Consider the following 18,280-nt stretch of genomic DNA (forward strand, 5'->3'; position numbering starts at 1 on the left):
ATGCTTTTCTGATCGCCGTACATCGCAAACGCTTTAATAGAACCATAGCCGTCTTCCCTAGTACGCCTTCCCTGGAATAAAGCTGGCATTCAACGGCGATCACAGGGAAGTGCTGGAGGACTGGAAGAACGGATCAGTAGTTCAGCTGGAGTCACATGTGAAACGGGGGCCTGCTCGGCATGTTCTCGGTGTAGACGCCGGCCGGCGTCATGAAGCCGAGCGTACGCCGGCTGTCAGGGTCACAATTGAATTTTCCTTTACGGCTCCCTGTCGGGGCGCTGAGGCGGCTTCTATGTAAAATTCACAAAATTTTGGTCCCCTTGACGACCGGTTTCTGTTGGGGACCCGTCCGGTGCACAGGCAGTCTTCTGTCAGACCTGTGCGGGATGCAATAGGGTGCCGACTAGCTCTTGCATTCCGGCCGGGTAGCTACAGGGTCCCTGGCGGGGTCAAGGGGCGATCCTGGCAGGTCCCAGGCTGGTACGCCTGTGGCTGGTATGGTGGGTTCGGCCCTGCTGGTTGATGCGCAGACCCGTGTATGGTCACTATGACTGACTGATGATGTAACTATGTCGAGAACAGCACATTACCCTCTATATTGTCTATAACTACCTTCTTCTGAACAATTCAAGCACAGAACAACACACGTGACTTCATAATCTTGGACAGGTGCCTGTGCATGACCCGGCGGCTAGGTTACGGTTCGGTCCGGTGAGGTTACGGGGTCGCTTCGGCGTACCTTGCCCGCCGGGGCTTGAAGTGACTTTAAGTTGAGTCAAATCAATTTGGCGACGTCGCGGGACCAAAAAAATAGGCCGGCAGCCGTCGGGAACCCCGCCTATTGCCTTCCATGTCCCGTTCCGAATTCGGTAGTGCCAAAACACAGGCCAAAAACGAGCCGAGCGGGCCCCTTTCTTGAATTGTGACATACCATTAGGCTTAAAGTGTATATTCCAAAGAAGGGAAACCTGAATGAATGTGATAACTTAAGGGGAGTGACAATTCTTTTTTATACCAGTGAAGGTGTATGCCAAATGCCTCCTGAACCACATGAGAGATGCAGTAGGCAAAGTCTTCTGGGAGCTGCGAGCAACAAGCTAGCTTTCGCTCAAAGAGATCCTGTGCTGAGCAGATCTTCACCCTGCGGTGGAGGAAATGTGCTGAACTGCAAACCCCTTTTAATTATAGCTATCAGATTCATTTATTTCTGCAAGGCGTTTGATAGCATCTAAAGTCCCTCTTTATCGTGTACAGTTATGGACTGTCAAGTAAACTTATGTGTGCAGTTAAACAGATATACTGAAACTCGACGTGTTGTGTACGGACGGTTGAAGGAATCTAGATACAGCTGGTGGTTTGAAGACGGATCCTCCAAGGTTGTGTCCTGTCACAGATCCTCTTTCCCGTGGCTATCGACTGGGTACTTGGGAAGCAACAGGAGAAAGGGCCGGGGGTAAAGTGGGTTCCAGAGACAAAGTTTGCCGACCTTGACTTTACAGACGACATAGCGGAAAACGCCAGAGATCTCCAACCCCTAGTGACCAACATAGTCCGTCTTCAGACAGCATTGGGCTTAGCATCAGGGCCATCAATTAACATGCTGATAGGGACACACGCTCCTCTTAGAAGTGTGACCATTGACGAGAACAAATTGAAAGTGGCGGAGAACTTCACCTACCTTGGGAGCTCCACCAACAACAAAGGACAGATGGACAATGAGCTAGACTGTAGACTTGGAAAGGCCTCAGCAGCCTTCAACCAGCTTGACTTTGAAACCTACTATGTGGAAATCAGCCAAGAAAAGAGAAAAGAGACTGGAATCACTGCATGCTTCTGATAGTGAATGCGTGAGGAAGATCTTATAAATAAGCATCAGACGACAGGACTTCATACCCAACACAGATATATGAGCCAGAGCTAACCAACAGCCAGTGTCTACAATCATACGCAAGCGGCGTTTCATGCAAGAAGACGTCTGCCATCTAGACTTAGGTAAACTTGTCTTTCAATATTGAACAGGTTTTGGGTCAGATAAACTATACCAAGGCATGTGCGTTTGCATGGAACATGGGTCGGAATTAGGACCCCTCCTTGCTGGCAGCCAGGTGCGTCAATAACAGACAAGGCCCAAATTTGCATATGTAGCAAAAAATAATGGTTCTATCTTTACTGAAATGGCTTAATTTAATTCGTTATCCCTCAAAACATGGGGATAGACACCAAAATTATTCTGATACCATGAGTAGTTCCTGAGATCTTGACGAAAAACAGATTTTCAGTAATGGCCGCCCTAATTTGCATATTGCCACCCAAATTTGCATATTTAGCAAAAAATAATGGTTCTATCTTTACTGAAATGGCTTGATTTAATCCGTTATCCCTCAAAAGATGGGGATAGACACCAAAATTATTCTGATACCATGAGTAGTTACTGAGATATCGACGAAAACTGGATTTTCAGTAATGGCCACCTTAATTTGCATATTGTGCGAATTGCCCAAGGATGACAGAGTGGCATCATTCAGATTCTGAAAGAGCACACCTCAGAGATATAGAAACAAAAAAAAAACTTTGTATGGACCGCATTGCAAGGTTCTCCAAAAATCGGGGGTTTGGCAACCGGACTAATATGGGGACCGAGCGAAAAGGCAAGAAGATCCATTTATCGCCAGTCTCCGCCAGACTCCTCTCGGGCCTGAGAGATATTACTAGTAGCAAGTGGTCAAAATTGGATGAATAATTTTCCGGCCAGGCTAGGTCCCGCGGGTCTAATCGACCAACTCCTGATGCAAAATTATTCATGTTGGCAGAAATTCTTCCCTGGCTCCGACCCGTGAGAAATCTTATTGGAGACTGATTTATTACGTGAGCGGGGCGATATTGCAGTCTTCAGTACGTGATCTGCAAATAGATGACTCAGTGAGGGAACACTTAAGTACTGCCACGTCTCGGTACAGAAAATGGAACATTTTTACACAAGTACCCATCATGTCCCTTCTTGGTCCGCCCTTCAATACGTCAGCCTGGTATGGCAATTGGTACCAGCAGAACCTGATTATTAATGGGATTAGCCTTTCAATAATGAATCATATATTTTCATGAAAAAAGCAGGAGAGTAGTCCTCTCTTTATACATGCATCTGGCCCTGGCATCCATCCAAGTTTCATCTATGTAGATGAATTTAGAATTTCAGAAGAATAAATTTTCCTCAACCACCGTACGTATTCTGTAGACACACCCTCGTGGGAATATTCAGATATCTGTGCACCAGAGACCTAGATCTCCCGAGGAATTGTCACTGGGTCACGCGGCTCACGCCTCCGTTAGAAATCTACCCTCTTTCTCTTACCACCGTTTGTGTAGTACTAACAATGGGTCACATAAGTTGGTTTAAAATACCATGAGTGGACTGAAAAAGTAAGAATGCTGACCAATCGCGTCTCCCAATTGCTTGGAGTAAAAGTATATACTCGTTTCCAATGATGCAGAATTAAAATCTATTAAAAAATAAGAATTGATGGCACATATGGTAAAACTATTTCCTATTTCAGAATCAGTATTGATGCAGACAAAGTACATCAGCCACATAACCCAATTTTCCGAATGGTAACGTTAGATCTCAAGTTAGGATAATCCATTCTGACAAGAGCTATGTAGGGTTAATATATTCATGTCTTTGTTTTTCATATATTCTCATATGCTAATGATAATATATGTTGATCACGCTTATCCCAGTATATCACCGGCTGCATCGATATTAAATGTACTTGCTTTATAAGTTGAAGACTTTACGTATATTAAAACATATTTCTTGACTAATGGCCTAGATGTTCAGACTATACAGATTTATCTTTAGCGTAAGGCCTCCGATCCGTTTCACCTATATTTGACAAATTTGACCATACTAGTGGTAGCTACAAGTACATGATTCCATGCACCACATCGCTGATAAATGAAATGCCCCTCAGTAGGCACTATATGAGCAAGGATGACCCAATCAATAATGATGTCATCTTCCCGGTCGCTGATTGGTTCGTCTGCGCTTAGACCATATTACTGCCTCACTGAAGCTTTTATCCTTCCGAGGCATCCCCCTCCCTTCTATTACATGCAGTTATAACAACAAAATTGGTTCCTTTTTAACAGTTAAATTCCATACATCTATACAAAAGAGGATGTATGTGTACTATCTTGTGTTTTTCAATGAAAAATTTTTGATAATTTATTTGAAATTCTGGAGTAACCGGGCGGCCTATTTTCTGATGGCCTGCCCAATGACGTCACGCGGGCGTAGCACCACGATAAATAGGCGGAACAGCCGGCGGACAGACGTGCATTCGACAGAAGCGCGGGAGGAAAAGAGGACCAAGTTTTTTTTCCGTCGTCAATAAATAATCCACAACCGCCACAAACATGCGTGAGATCGTCCACATCCAGGCCGGCCAGTGCGGCAACCAGATCGGGGCAAAGGTAGGTTTGTTATTGCTATAACATGTGTTTGCCGTGAGATATGCTATGCGAAGCTCAGCGACAGCTGTGGCCATTGAATTGATTGGAGGCCAGTGAATGCCGGGTGGGTCGTGCATTCTGTGATATCTGCACTCCAGACTTTGAACCCAATGTGCATACACCTTTTGTGCTTGTACAGAATTCTATAATCGAAAAAATATGATGGTAATATTAATATTTTCGCAATGTTGTTAAACTTGTTATCATCACCTCACCCGTCCCGTATGATCCCGCCCACCCTGCCCCAGTGTAATGCGCGGAAGTCTAGAATTATTCAAATGCCGTCTGCATGAGGAAGGGAAATACAAATCCGGCAAGCAACGGGGTCAACGTACCCGGACAATGATGCGATAGTATCGACCAAATCATCCTCTTTTAGAAGAATGGAGACTGTGCAACATCATCCCCTGTTAGGCCTAACGGCGCATTTTTTCTTTGGCCAACTGAGGGGCCCACATTCATTGCGCGCGCCCCTGGGGCTTTCTGTATTGCTCCTATTCTGAGATTTGTGTCACTATGATCGTATAGTACTAGCAGTCAACTTGTCAGACAGTTGTATTGGGTTTGGCTAGCCTCCATAGCTGTCTCCTGTCAACGTTGTGATATCTGCCGTTTTTATTCGTCGCGGACTGCATTTTATCTGATATTGTTTATCAGTTTTTAATAATCAGTTTTCTCATATCCGCGTATCCGATATAGAATGTTAGCGGCAAAAAAAGCGACCATATCACCAAGACGTTATATTTGAGTTGGCCTACTAGGACGTCGACTCTGACAACGATACACATATGACGTTTAGACTGTTTAGATTGCAGCTGGCCTCTTGCCGCCGTGAATTGTAGCGCGATGTTACAAAATGCGTGAATTGTTCCGTACATGACCCTAAGTCGATAAATCAACCGGGCGACAGGCAGCGGTTCACGGGAGCTTCAGGAGGTATCCTCCATGCTCTGAACTGGCTCTCTTTTGTTGGTCCAATGATTTATAAAGGAAATCAGGACTTTCTGTGACCTGCGCTTTAGATTTTGAGCGAATGAAAGGTTTATCCCGACAGCGACCCAGATAGATAATCCATGTCGGCACTTGCTACTCGTAAATATCATCTACTCCTGTTACAGAGCTAAACCCCACATCTGCTCATGGCATTTATGCTCAGCATTTATTACACCATATATATGTGTGGCACAAAGTCCAGCATCGTATATCTCCAAATCAATCGATTTACTCCAGTACAACTCTATTTGTATTCATGGGAACTATGACGATAAATGCCCAGCCCAAGGGGACCGATGTACGCATACATGCCGCTGTTTTGTTTGTCGCTTCGCAGTCCCTCGGGTAACAACCGCTACTGTGTTTGTGAACATCCTCTAATCTCCAGCAACAGGTACTGGAGCAATCACGGCAGGTGTTCCCGGGAATCCGAAGTGATGAATCTACGGACGGGCGTGTGATGTTGGGTCGTTTTGGGGATCTGTCCTTTTCCTTGATCGCATGTAGGTCGGTAATCCAGACGTATGGCAGAGTACCACTTACTTTGAAGGCCGTGAAAATGAGTAAGGAGACATACATATGATATGAAACTGATTACCGTGGTTGTGTCGGTTTTGCTGCACGCGACTGACGTGTGCCGCTTCCAGCAGCCACGCCCACCTGGCCGGCGGACGCCCCCTCCCCCAACGACTGGTTGACGACGTCGTTGCGCATGCGTGATTGCATGGTCAGCTATTTAACGCTACAAATTCATGTTTGTCCATTGTTTTTGTTTTCTCGATCTATCCTCTTTTGCCGAGGAAACAGGTGTTTCCTGTGATGTAGTTAAGATGGATACTAGTGAGTGACAACAACACTAGCCTCGTATCCAGCATTGGCCCTGCCAGGGGTTGGGAACATTGGGAAGCGGACCAAAGTTGGACAAGGCTGCTGATTGTACCAGGCTATCACCGTCCACAGGAAGAACATTTCCTGTCAGAACGCAGTGCACATTGATACTCAAATAGCAAATAGAAATGAGAATTCATTATACAACCATAGATAAACCAGATCCCATCTGTTCCAGCTAAGAGGCGAGAAAAGGTTGAAGCTGTTCATACTAGTATACATTAGCCACTGTAGATGTAATAAGATACCACACTTTCAATTGTGTCCGTACCATTAACTGCTTTATCAACATGTCCTGCAATAAATGCCTCTCATTCATTCACTTATCGATATCGCCGCTTTGATCTGATTGTAAACCATTTCTGTTTTCCTTTCATTTTCTATTATCTGGATTTTTAGTGAAGATTGGTATCAGGTTGCCAGAGTGAAGAGAAATGCGCCCTTTCAGAGAAAAGCCCCAGTGATGATGACTTATTCCGCCCTGATTTCCCGCGGGTCTGATCCGTATTCAGACAAGAGACATCCCGCTCGCTGAAAATTTAATCACACTGATCCCCACCCGCAAACAGAAATCATGTCGTCATTCTTTTTATTGTCTGAGACGATCCCCAAGGAGATCATCTGGCTTCCTTTTTTTGACGTGATTCGTTTACAATGCAAATTCCTTGATAATCTTGTTGATATTCAACGTATGAATATGCCGGCGCGGATATGAGAGCAAGGCCCATCCCGTTTGTGCGGTGTGAGAACATCTCGATGCAAAATTACGCTTAGATGATATATTATGGTGTTTCATTATTATTGCCTGTTGTTATCTTCTAACGTCCCTTTGCATTTGTTGCTATTATACCCTGGTGTAATTTGTTCTGAATTCTCACACTCACATTACCCTTTTATGCCTTGTATTCCTTGTATGCCCCTAATATATGATATCAAATGATATGTACAGATGTTGCCTATTATAGTATATCCTCTACTATCAATTCATCAAAAACACATTTTTTAATTTAAAGAATGGATTAATTGCCGCATATGTGCTGGCAAATGAACCCGATGCGAACACCTGCTAGCCGAGACCATAACATGGTCCACTGATGTCACCTCTGAAATTGGACTGTTGGACTGCTGTACAATCTTCAGTTTACAGGGCACAGAAACTCCACGGGTGGCCTCGAATTGCCTGAAATATGAGTTCTGCGCAGATGTACCGCTCCTTAGCAGGTTCTACGAGTCGAGGGCTTTTTTTGTTGTTGTGTATGTTGGGGCTAATGAAGTGTTTTTGTTAAAATTGATGGCATATCAGTTCTCTGTGGAGGTGGCGCCGAGTACTGAGAACTGATATGCCCCAACAGTCATGATAATACCCCCCCCCCAAAAGCCCAACTCGTAGAGCCTGGTGAAGAGGCTATGTAGGGCTAACCTTGGTAACAGGGGTTTGGTGTCGTACATATGTTGGGTGAGAAGCCCAGACGTGCCTATACGGAGCGGAAGAATAAACTTTAAGTGAAAAGTCTGACATTGCAGCCACATGTAACATCGTGACGCCGTTGATCTGCCCTGTACCTGTACCTGTACGCCGAAATCCTTCTGGTTTTTCAGGCTCCATACAGTTAAACTTTAAACGTTTGCGTTTTTTGACAGTAAAGGTAGTATTGCGTTCTAATGTACTGCAATGTAACGCTAGGAATCACTAGCAAGGCGCTCGGATGTATTGGGATTAGAGTAAGAAGACTTGGCAAATTTGGAAGAGAACGTAAAGTATTGTCAGGTCGCCAGGAGCAGGCCATCAGACAGATGAATCAAATGTAACTCGATCGATGCCGGCTAAATCGGGCGCGCGGTTTGTGTGAGTGATTCAGGAGGAGTACTCCGTCTGGCCGGCGGATTACTGCAGGCCATTCCCAGACTGGTCAGCTGTCGTGTCCGCGTCATTAGTGAGGGAGCGTCCACTTCATGGCGTTCAAGGGGACGTGGTGCATCTATCTGTTAAACATATTCGCGGACGAGGAATAATGATGTGTGTGTGTGTGTGTGTGTGTTGTATTGACTTGAGAAAGACCTGGGCGGAGGGTATATAGCGGCCCTTAAAACTAATCTCCAAGTCCAAGCAGATGTATGGCACCGGCCAGTGTTGGACGTCTTTATGCAATATTTTATGACAATTTCTAATGGTGTGCGTTTTTCTGCCCACTTTCATCCATCACATAACCGGGAGGAAAAGGGCACTTTCCAAATGATCCCATAGCATTGCCCACTTCCCTCAAAACGCAGAATTGCAATAAAAACATGCAAAAAACGCAGCCGCTCCCTCATTGGTGGGCAGCCGCTAATTGCCATGCCTCCATTGGTCCTTACGTTCCCGCCGTTTGTGTTTCAGTTCTGGGAGGTGATCTCAGACGAGCACGGCATCGACCCCACCGGCACGTACCACGGAGACTCAGACCTGCAGCTCGAGAGGATCAATGTTTACTACAATGAAGCTACTGGTGAGGAGGATAAACAAACAAACAAACAGCAATGATCCGCATTCATGGGTAGCATGATCGTAGTATACGAATTGTATATAGTGGCAAGCTAGTTAAATACAAATTTTTAGCCCAACGAAAACGTATCTGTACACATATATTATGAATATATATGTACACTGTAATGGTATTGATGATAAGATCATTAACTTTCAAAAGTTGTACAAACGATTCTCCGGAATACACGGGGATCACATTACTAGTGATTATATAATATATATATGATACTTCTAGAACTGCTATTGTTCAACACTTCATTATTGACAGCCAAGCCACTCAATCAATCGGAATGGAAAGCAATTTGTGTAGTGTACATGTAAGTCACGAACGTAGTTTATTCGGCATACTCCGAATGGCATACAGCATGTCACTTCTAATCCTTGTATAAGCAGAAGGACGACACAAGCAGCTCGCCTGAATGTTTAGCATCCCCAGGGTGAAAGCAGATCTAGAGTTGCTTATTAAGATTTATGGAGGTCCGGAAATGGTTCTGATCATTTCCCCAGCGACAATAGGTGTCGATGATCGGGACGGAATTGATGGATGCGATAAGACAGAAGTGCGCTAATGTCCCCGCCTGGCAGAAGTGCAGCGTCAGTCGGTAGTTTGGTACGGCCGACTAACCCAGTTATTAGCGTAGCCTTTCGCGAGGTTGACCCAGTGCCCGTGTAATAGACCGATTCCATAGCCCCGACAAGGTCCGTCAAAACTTCAGAAATGCAACTGAACATGCAAAAAGACATACAGTCACTCTCTCATTGGTTGAACTGCTAATTGCCATTCTGTCATTGGTTGAAATGCTAAGTATGAAGGCAGCCAGGATTGGTCTATTGACGGGTACTATCATAACGACATTCTAGTTGATGTGTCTCCTGGTTGGTGGTTGGTCCAAGGACTTGGTTTGATTCGCACTCATCGTCGAGCTGCTGACTATTATTTTCTCGTCCGGAACTTACATTATGTTAATTGTTCTCGGAAAGTGGCATATCAGACTTAAAACTTTCGTCACGACTGAAGTGTGGATAAACTGATTACTGCACGCTTTTTCTCCATCAGGAAAATTACGGAACGTCCTGATTGAATGCACATTGATTGTCACATTAGATTCATCAAAAACGTGAAGTAATTAACGCAATGGACAGCTCGCGGATGGATTGGGTTAGACTATCGATTTGGACCGTTTTAGTTCGTGAGTGTTTTGTGAAATAGCAGCACCATGTAATGTAGCTATTGAAGTCTACATATGTAGACAAGTGTTCACAGAAGACCCTTTATCACCAGACATCCATAGTTATGTTGCGTGGCGCTTTCCATAATGGAACTGAAGATATAACGCCGTTATATACGTGAGGTCTCCAACACAGTAACCAGAGTAGACCGATCCTATTGCCCTGCCCACCTCTTGTCAAAATGTAGAAACGAAATTTATCTGACGGATATTCTCCCATTGGTCCAACAGTTAATTGCCACACCATCATTGATTGAACTACTAATTGAGATGGACAGTCAGGATCGGTCTAAGCTGGAACGGGCGTCCTGATTTCGCCCATGCACGTAATTGCAACTTTCCAAGGCAAGTGTCCGGAACTGTCCGTGACGCGAATGAACAGTCCGTCATATCTAAGGAAGCTACGCTTGAGAAATATAGCGAGCTAATGCATGTTGAGTGATGTCGTTTGACGAAGTCTGCCATAATGTCTTCAGGAAAGGTAACACATAACGGCGGACGCTAAAAGAGCGCACATGGACGACATATGTATCGAACTATGACTACAATTCTAGATTCACGATGAAACAGATATAGGAGTTAGCGTCAAATTATAGAAAATCAGATAAAGCGCCGTATAAAGTAAAGGAGTCTGAATATGTCCAAAATCTGGTAGAACAGATTTTGTGATTCCATCGTATGAATAAAGCACCTTTACTTAAGTCGTTAAAATACCGTTTTAGCGCACAGATCCATGCAGAATTTACTGTGCTGCTACCACATGGACTTAGCTTTGTGAAGTTTTCACATTCTGATTGGAAGTACAAAACTCAAGCGTAGTAATTTTCTGCACGAGGCCACCGTGCCACGAGCCGCGGAATGATTCAGGTGGCGGTGATGCGGTCTAGTTCTCCCGGGAAATCCGGGCGTCTGGCTAATTTTATCCACTGTTACTCAAGTGACTTCTCATCTATAATTCATGTTGTACCTTCTATATTGCGTAGCGATTGCCAAGATGTGATTCTGAAACACCTCCTATCGATTCAGTAGTGTCAGAAGACAGTACGTGCAAGAAAAGTTGGGTTTATCATGGTACTTCACAAAAGGTGAATAGACCTTTCCTAAGCAGCATGTGCCCTTAGGATGTCATTGTTACTCTAATGAGTCCCAATGGCAAGATATTATTTGAAGTAAAGAAAAAAAACACGCAAAAAAGAAGAAACAGAGTTGTTTGAAATATCTACATGTAGTCAGGGTATAGTCAATTGTATTATCTATACGACATAAGACAATGTGAATGAATATTAAAAAGAATAAACAAAACAACCCCTGTTTGTTGTTCCCCCCCAGGTGGCAAGTACGTGCCCCGCGCCATCCTGGTCGACCTGGAACCCGGCACCATGGACTCCGTACGGTCAGGACCCTTCGGACAGATCTTCCGCCCAGACAACTTCGTCTTCGGTACGTATGGGTAGTCCTGGTCTCTCATGTCTAAATGAGACATCACAACAATTTCACATATATTTTACACTTCTTCATTATACGTTCTAAGCCTCATCAACCACTAAGTTGACACATCGAACAAAACACAGTGGCACGTATTTATTCTCTCAAAAGGCTCTGGGCAGCTCTAGACCATCTGGCGGTGTATTTTGAGCTCGGTGTGTGAGATAACGTCAGCCTTGCCCACAACATTACACATGTCTGATTCCACCAGGGACAGTGCGCGGTGACGTTACGTCTGCTGGCGCCGCAGCGGACATTACTGATCATTATCTACATAAACTGACGCTAAACGGCCCGGCGTTCTTCCATATGGCTATTCTGTCGTGCAAATCACCTTCCCATTAATCACCATTAAGTCATGATTCTTTGGAATCACATTTTAGTGTCCGTTAGCTGCAAACTTAACGTCACTCAGCCACTAGAAATCCGCCACACCCAAATATATGATGACTAACTTATAACCTTTAAAGGTCTGTTTCCGAATGGCGCAAACACAATATCCATAGCAACACGTCTTTTTATTGCCACACGTCCTCCCCAGACAGCTCCTAACCTTTAATAGGACACAAAGCAGCTGTCATAAATGTGTCTCCGTTCCTCATGAGGTCCCGCTATGACTCACGCTGCTGAGTCACTCTTTCTCTGATCGATTTTGTTAAAATGTAGAGCCAGCACGGCTGACACCGCGGGCGCAATTAGCCGCCAGTCCATCGGAATCACATCCAGTTCTCACGGCTGGTAACCGGTACTTCACATCCTCCAGCAGCACTGCACTGCACCGCGGTGGGGCGTGGTCACTGCTGATGTTCCAACTGCACCTTTAACAGCGATGGCGAGAAAAGACAAGACTTGCTAAAAGCGACTAAAAGAATTGTCAGAATTATTAAGTTTTCAACTTGAATTCGTACTTGAAATGCATCGCGGCATTTAGATACATAAATAAGTATTTTATATCTATCAGGTCCATTTATGAGGATAGATAAAGATTCTTGATAGTATGAATTTAGTCTTCCTGGGAACATTTTGCTTCGCCCAAGTAACAATCATTGGGTCATTTGTAGTCAGTCCATTTGGACGATAGACCGACACTGGCTGCCCTTCTAAATTAACAGTGCAATCAATAAGGAACTGCCATTAGGTCGGTCCATTTTTTTTCATTCCTACAGTTTTGTTTAGTCTCTGTATGTTTCGATCGACATTGAGCGGGCTACAGGATCGGTCTATTGAACATTTTTCCTCAACATTTTCACACCCTTCAAAGGGTCATTATTGGACTGACGAATTCTATTTCATTTAGCATTCAGCACACTCCAGCACAATCCGAATGCCTTTCCTGGTGCGTTATCTGTCCCAGGAAAGTGCTTAGCTAGTCCCCAGGGTAAATCTGCTGAAGAAGTGGACATCAATAAAGATCACTTCTAAACAGGACGACTGTCCAGAAATCTATACCCACACCGCGTCGCACGGAATCAGTCCAGCTGAATTGATTGTTGCTAGGACTACAGAGTAAAGAAACAACGCTGAAATTACTTAATTTGCTCAGCTATTCGTCGCAAAATCGATTAATAGTGGGGACTTTAGAACGAATTCATCCATCATAGTGGGATCAGTGCCACGCATAAAACATGAGGGACGAATTACACAATCTCGCGCTGTCCAGGACATATGGAGGGTAGGAATGAAAGACGTTAATCTGGAACCTTTTTAGGGACAAGAAATAAATCCTACACTAGATTTGCAAGGAAAATGCTGAACGAGAAAAGAAAAATCACGCACAGGTCATGTGCTATTTTGTAGCAAAAATTTCCACCATTTCCTCTTCTTCCCTCTCTTTTTTGTACAAATCAGATGAAGCGATCTTTATATTCAAATCAACAAAGACATGCAGTACTCCGTCCCCATGTTAATCCACCCGTTTTAATGGAACTAGAGCGCGGTAAATCGAATCTCCAATTTTACGGCCGAGTTCTGACATATGTAACTTGTCTGCTCCTACACTGATTGCAGCAATTTATTCCGCGGAGCTGCGCAGCCGTTCACGGCGGCAGACGTTCCGACCGAATTGTCGGGCTGAGGGGGCCGTGAAACCGTGGGCTGTTCGTGACTGGCATGGCGACTAGGGTGTCACGAAACAGTCAGCGGTGTGACTTACATCTTAATACGAATAGACCGATCCTGACTGACCATCACATTTTGCAGTCCAACGTCAAATATTTGCGGTTTTATGTTCCTTTTACATTTTTACGTTTTGATGGAGGTGGGCGGGGCCGCATAGAATGGATCGAGTTACTAATATCTATCACTTGTGCCTTCAAAACTGCCCTATTTTGTAAATGGGGCGGACATAATCGTAGGAGAACAGATTATCGGTGGCGAAATTATATCATAAACATATCGACCGGAACAAAGTGGTTTACTGTCCTTATCGAAAATGAATTGAAGAGGAGAGGTGGGAGAAAAAATAGAAACCTCTCATCAACAATTCAGAAAATATTGACAGAAAATGCAGACCTATTTTCTTGTATTTTTTTTACAACCACGCTAATACCCTTTTGGTTAGTCCTTAAAGCATGTTTTACGAAGCAAAAATGGGTAGAACGTCCATCCGTCTGTGTTAAGATTACAGACTCGACTACAAACGCGTCATGTGTAAAGTGAAGTAAAGTGATGTACGTACATAACCAAACGCTCCCCTTTCCGGTGACCGTGTGAACTGCAGAAAGACTGATGTAGCCCTTACCTACTGTTCCCAGGTCAGAGCGGTGCAGGGAACAACTGGGCCAAGGGCCACTACACGGAGGGGGCGGAGCTGGTGGACTCCGTACTGGACGTGGTGCGCAAAGAGTCCGAGAGCTGTGACTGCCTGCAGGGCTTCCAGCTGACCCACTCCCTGGGCGGCGGCACCGGCTCCGGCATGGGCACCCTCCTCATCTCCAAGATCCGGGAGGAGTACCCCGACAGGATCATGAACACATTCTCCGTCGTGCCTTCACCGAAAGTAAGCACAACTCTGAACCATAAGATTTTGTCATTGGACGAAGTGCCCATTCTTTTAATCGTCCCCGTTTTTATATAAAGTTCAACGTTCCAAATTTGGAGTCGCACACAACAGTCAAAATGGCTCAAGAACACGAAAAATCTGGTCTATTTGGATAGCTAGATGGTCAATATAGACATGATTCTTAATGCTTGTCGTCAATTGGAGAGAATTCTTAAGGAACTGCCAAAAAGTGGTCACTTAGGCCTTGTAGACGCTGTCACTTGTATAGGTGTGACTGTACTCGGTTGTCTGGTCTGGTATGAAAATTCGTTTGACAAATCATTCCATTCCGCGTGCCTGCAGGTGTCGGACACGGTGGTGGAGCCCTACAACGCGACTCTGTCCGTCCATCAGCTGGTCGAGAACACGGACGAGACCTACTGTATCGACAACGAGGCTCTGTACGACATCTGTTTCCGCACGTTGAAGCTGACCACGCCCACCTACGGTGACCTGAACCACCTGGTGTCAGCCACAATGAGCGGGGTCACCACCTGCCTGCGCTTCCCCGGACAGGTAAGACTCCTCATGGGGACTGATCATAACAGGAAGGCTGCTTCAGTACCATGGACAGTGCCATGGAAAGTTGTGTCAGTACCATGAAAGTTCCATGGAAAGTTGTATCAGTACCATGGAAAGTGTAAAGGAAAGTTGTATCAGTCCCGTGGAAAGTACCATGGAAAGTTGTATCAGTACCATGGAAAGTGCCATAAAAAGTTGTGTCAGTACCATGAAAAGTTCCATGGAAAGTTGTATCAGTACCATGAAAAGTTGTATCAGTACCATGACAAGTGCCATGGAAAGTTGTATCAGTACCATTAAAAGTGCCATGAAAAGTTGTATCAGTACCATGACAAGTTCCATGGAAGTTGTATCAGTACCATGGAAAGTTGTATCAGTCCCATGGAAAGTTGTATTAGTACCATGGACAGTTGTATCAGTACCATGAAAAGTTGTATCAGTACCATGACAAGTGCCATGGAAAGTTGTATCAGTACCATGGAAAGTGCAATGGAAGGTCGATCAGTACCATGGAAAGTGGCTTGGGAAGTTGTCTCAGACTGTGCAGTCGGCTCACAGTTTCTCCATTCTCCCTCCTCAGCTGAACGCCGACCTGCGTAAGCTGGCCGTGAACATGGTGCCGTTCCCGCGTCTCCACTTCTTCATGCCGGGCTTCGCCCCGCTCACCTCCCGAGGCAGCCAGCAGTACCGCGCGCTGACCGTGCCCGAGCTCACCCAGCAGATGTTCGACGCCAAGAACATGATGGCGGCCTGCGACCCCCGCCACGGCCGCTACCTCACCGTGGCCACCATGTTCCGGGGACGCATGTCCATGAAGGAGGTAAGATACCGTTACAAGGGACTGCGGATGGTTCAACGTCATTGCCTTTACACTCGAATATTAATCTTCAGTACTTATAGACTGACATTGCTAAAACGGACTTGAGCAAGTTCAAAAACCAGTTGGCAGCACATCGGACTTTAAGCAGTTAAAACAAGCTGTTGTCCCACCGCCAGTTTTAAGCCGGTTGCCTTCTGTCCCACTAGGTTGACGAGCAGATGCTGAACGTACAGAACAAGAATTCCAGCTACTTTGTCGAATGGATCCCGAACAACGTCAAGACCGCCGTGTGCGACATCCCGCCACGAGGGCTCAAGATGGCGGCCACCTTCGTCGGAAACAGCACTGCCATCCAGGTAAGGTTTTCTCTGTTGAGGTCTGCGCATATCGCCATTGAGCATTCGAAGCCCAAGCGAATTGTGTTCCTTCACTTGCTTAGCTCCTATCATATACGTCGACCGTACAATCGTCGCACGATGTCAAACTGAGGGCATTCTTGGGATGTGTCAATTAAAATTCAGCTGTGTTGTTATGGAAAATGCTGCCATAGATCCTTGCCGACATTTCTGTCACAGCTTGCATGAAAATTCCACCGCAATAAAATAGAACAACGGCCTACGACGTATGTGACCTCACTGTTAACGCGTTAGTTGCTCAATAACTTACCGAGGCTTCAACTCTTCCCCTGCAGGAGCTGTTCAAGCGCATCTCCGAGCAGTTCACAGCCATGTTCCGCCGCAAGGCTTTCCTCCACTGGTACACCGGCGAGGGCATGGACGAGATGGAGTTCACCGAGGCCGAGTCCAACATGAACGACCTGGTGTCCGAGTACCAGCAGTACCAGGTCAGTTGGACGGCAGGACACACACAAATCTGCTTCTACTCGGTTTCTCTCCTTATATAGGTTATGTATATCCATATTGTTGTATCAAGTATTGTATACATTGTTTGTATTATGTTTACCATTTAAATCTAACAGGACTCACCATTTATGCTTTAGTTGACATTTAAGTAAATTTTAGCCATTGGTTTTAGGTACAATTTGACTACCCGGTCACGGAGGGTATCACAGACTTCACACAACCCAAGATAAGATAAAAATGCACTGCTGTTTTTGTAGACATTCTGATACCTTTGAAGAGTTTATAGTTCATGACTTTTGTAACTATAGGAAACGGACAACGATGTTTGGTGACCTTTACACGACTGATGTAAACATTGATATTTCAGGACGCTCCCGCAGAGGATGAGTACGATGAGGATGAAGAGGAGGACCAGGAAGGGGAGGAGGAGTAAACCGCTCACTCCCCTGTAGACTCCCCGGCTGTTGTAGAGATAGACATAACTGTTGTGTGTGACGTTGTTGCCACGGTGAAACCTGATCTCTCCCCAGCTCATCTCACAGCTGACATCACTCCTGCTGACATGGTTTCTTTATGTTTGCCAGAAGTGCTTGCCTGGTCACATGTTCCCCCAGCCTGTGGTACACACTGACAGGCACTGACGGCCCCTGGCATGTGAGGAGGTGGTAAATCGGGCGGTATTGTCCCGGTGAGCTGTAATTGGCTCTATTGATCAGTCCACTACAAATTTCCGGTCATTTTGAGACACAGGCAACCAGGTGATCATGCAAGCATCTTCTCTTAATCACACCCTTTTTTCCTTCGTCGCCATCGCGTCAACACTGCCCTCTTGCATTTCAGGATGCAACTGCAGAGGAGGAGGGTGAATTTGAGGAAGAAGAGGGGGAGGAAGATATGGAGGAATAAACCTCCGCCACACATGCCTACAGTGCAGACGGAGGGTCATCCGCTTCTTTCCCACATTTCTGGTTTTGTTTACGAACATTTCCATTGGAACCACCTCAAAACGCTCCTCCACATTTGCATAACCACGTGACCAACCTGCCCAGTTATGTGTCATGACATAGGGCTGTAAAAGACTGTGTGAAGATATTTGAAGTTGGATATTAAAGAATGTAAGGGTACAGATTACGGAGATTGTGAAGACCGAGTTGATGTTGTGGCTCATGCTGGTGGTCAAAGAAGGGTTCACAAATTTTTGTCCTTTTAAAGCGTATTTGGAACAAGATGTGCTACTGGCTAAACTGTCAAGCTTGCTGATGGATATGTATGTGTATATTGTGATAATGAAAGAGTGTTGACAAAATGAAGTAACGGTCCAAGAAGGAGTGAACGCAAGTTTAGAAAATAAAAGTGGCGATGCCTCTAAGACTGTTGGCCAAATGGTTTCTCTGAATGTGACGTATT

The 18,280-nt window shown here is 45.2% G+C and overlaps 1 protein-coding gene across 1 annotated transcript; it reads left to right on the forward strand.

Annotated features, from left to right (window-relative positions):
- Nucleotides 1–4,316: 4,316 nt before the first annotated feature.
- On the forward strand, nt 4,317–18,242 carry LOC109475618 (tubulin beta-4B chain). Its single transcript, XM_019776338.1, has 9 exons — nt 4,317–4,470; nt 8,768–8,876; nt 11,473–11,583; nt 14,382–14,626; nt 14,972–15,184; nt 15,771–16,010; nt 16,217–16,366; nt 16,702–16,854; nt 17,714–18,242. Exons 1-9 carry the CDS (start codon nt 4,414–4,416, stop codon nt 17,777–17,779), a joined length of 1,344 nt encoding a protein of 447 aa, XP_019631897.1. The 5' UTR covers nt 4,317–4,413; the 3' UTR covers nt 17,780–18,242.
- Nucleotides 18,243–18,280: the final 38 nt, after the last annotated feature.

This window comes from Branchiostoma belcheri, unplaced genomic scaffold (assembly GCF_001625305.1).
Source record: "Branchiostoma belcheri isolate BF01 breed outbred unplaced genomic scaffold, Haploidv18h27 scaffold34, whole genome shotgun sequence".
NCBI lineage: Eukaryota > Metazoa > Chordata > Leptocardii > Amphioxiformes > Branchiostomatidae > Branchiostoma > Branchiostoma belcheri.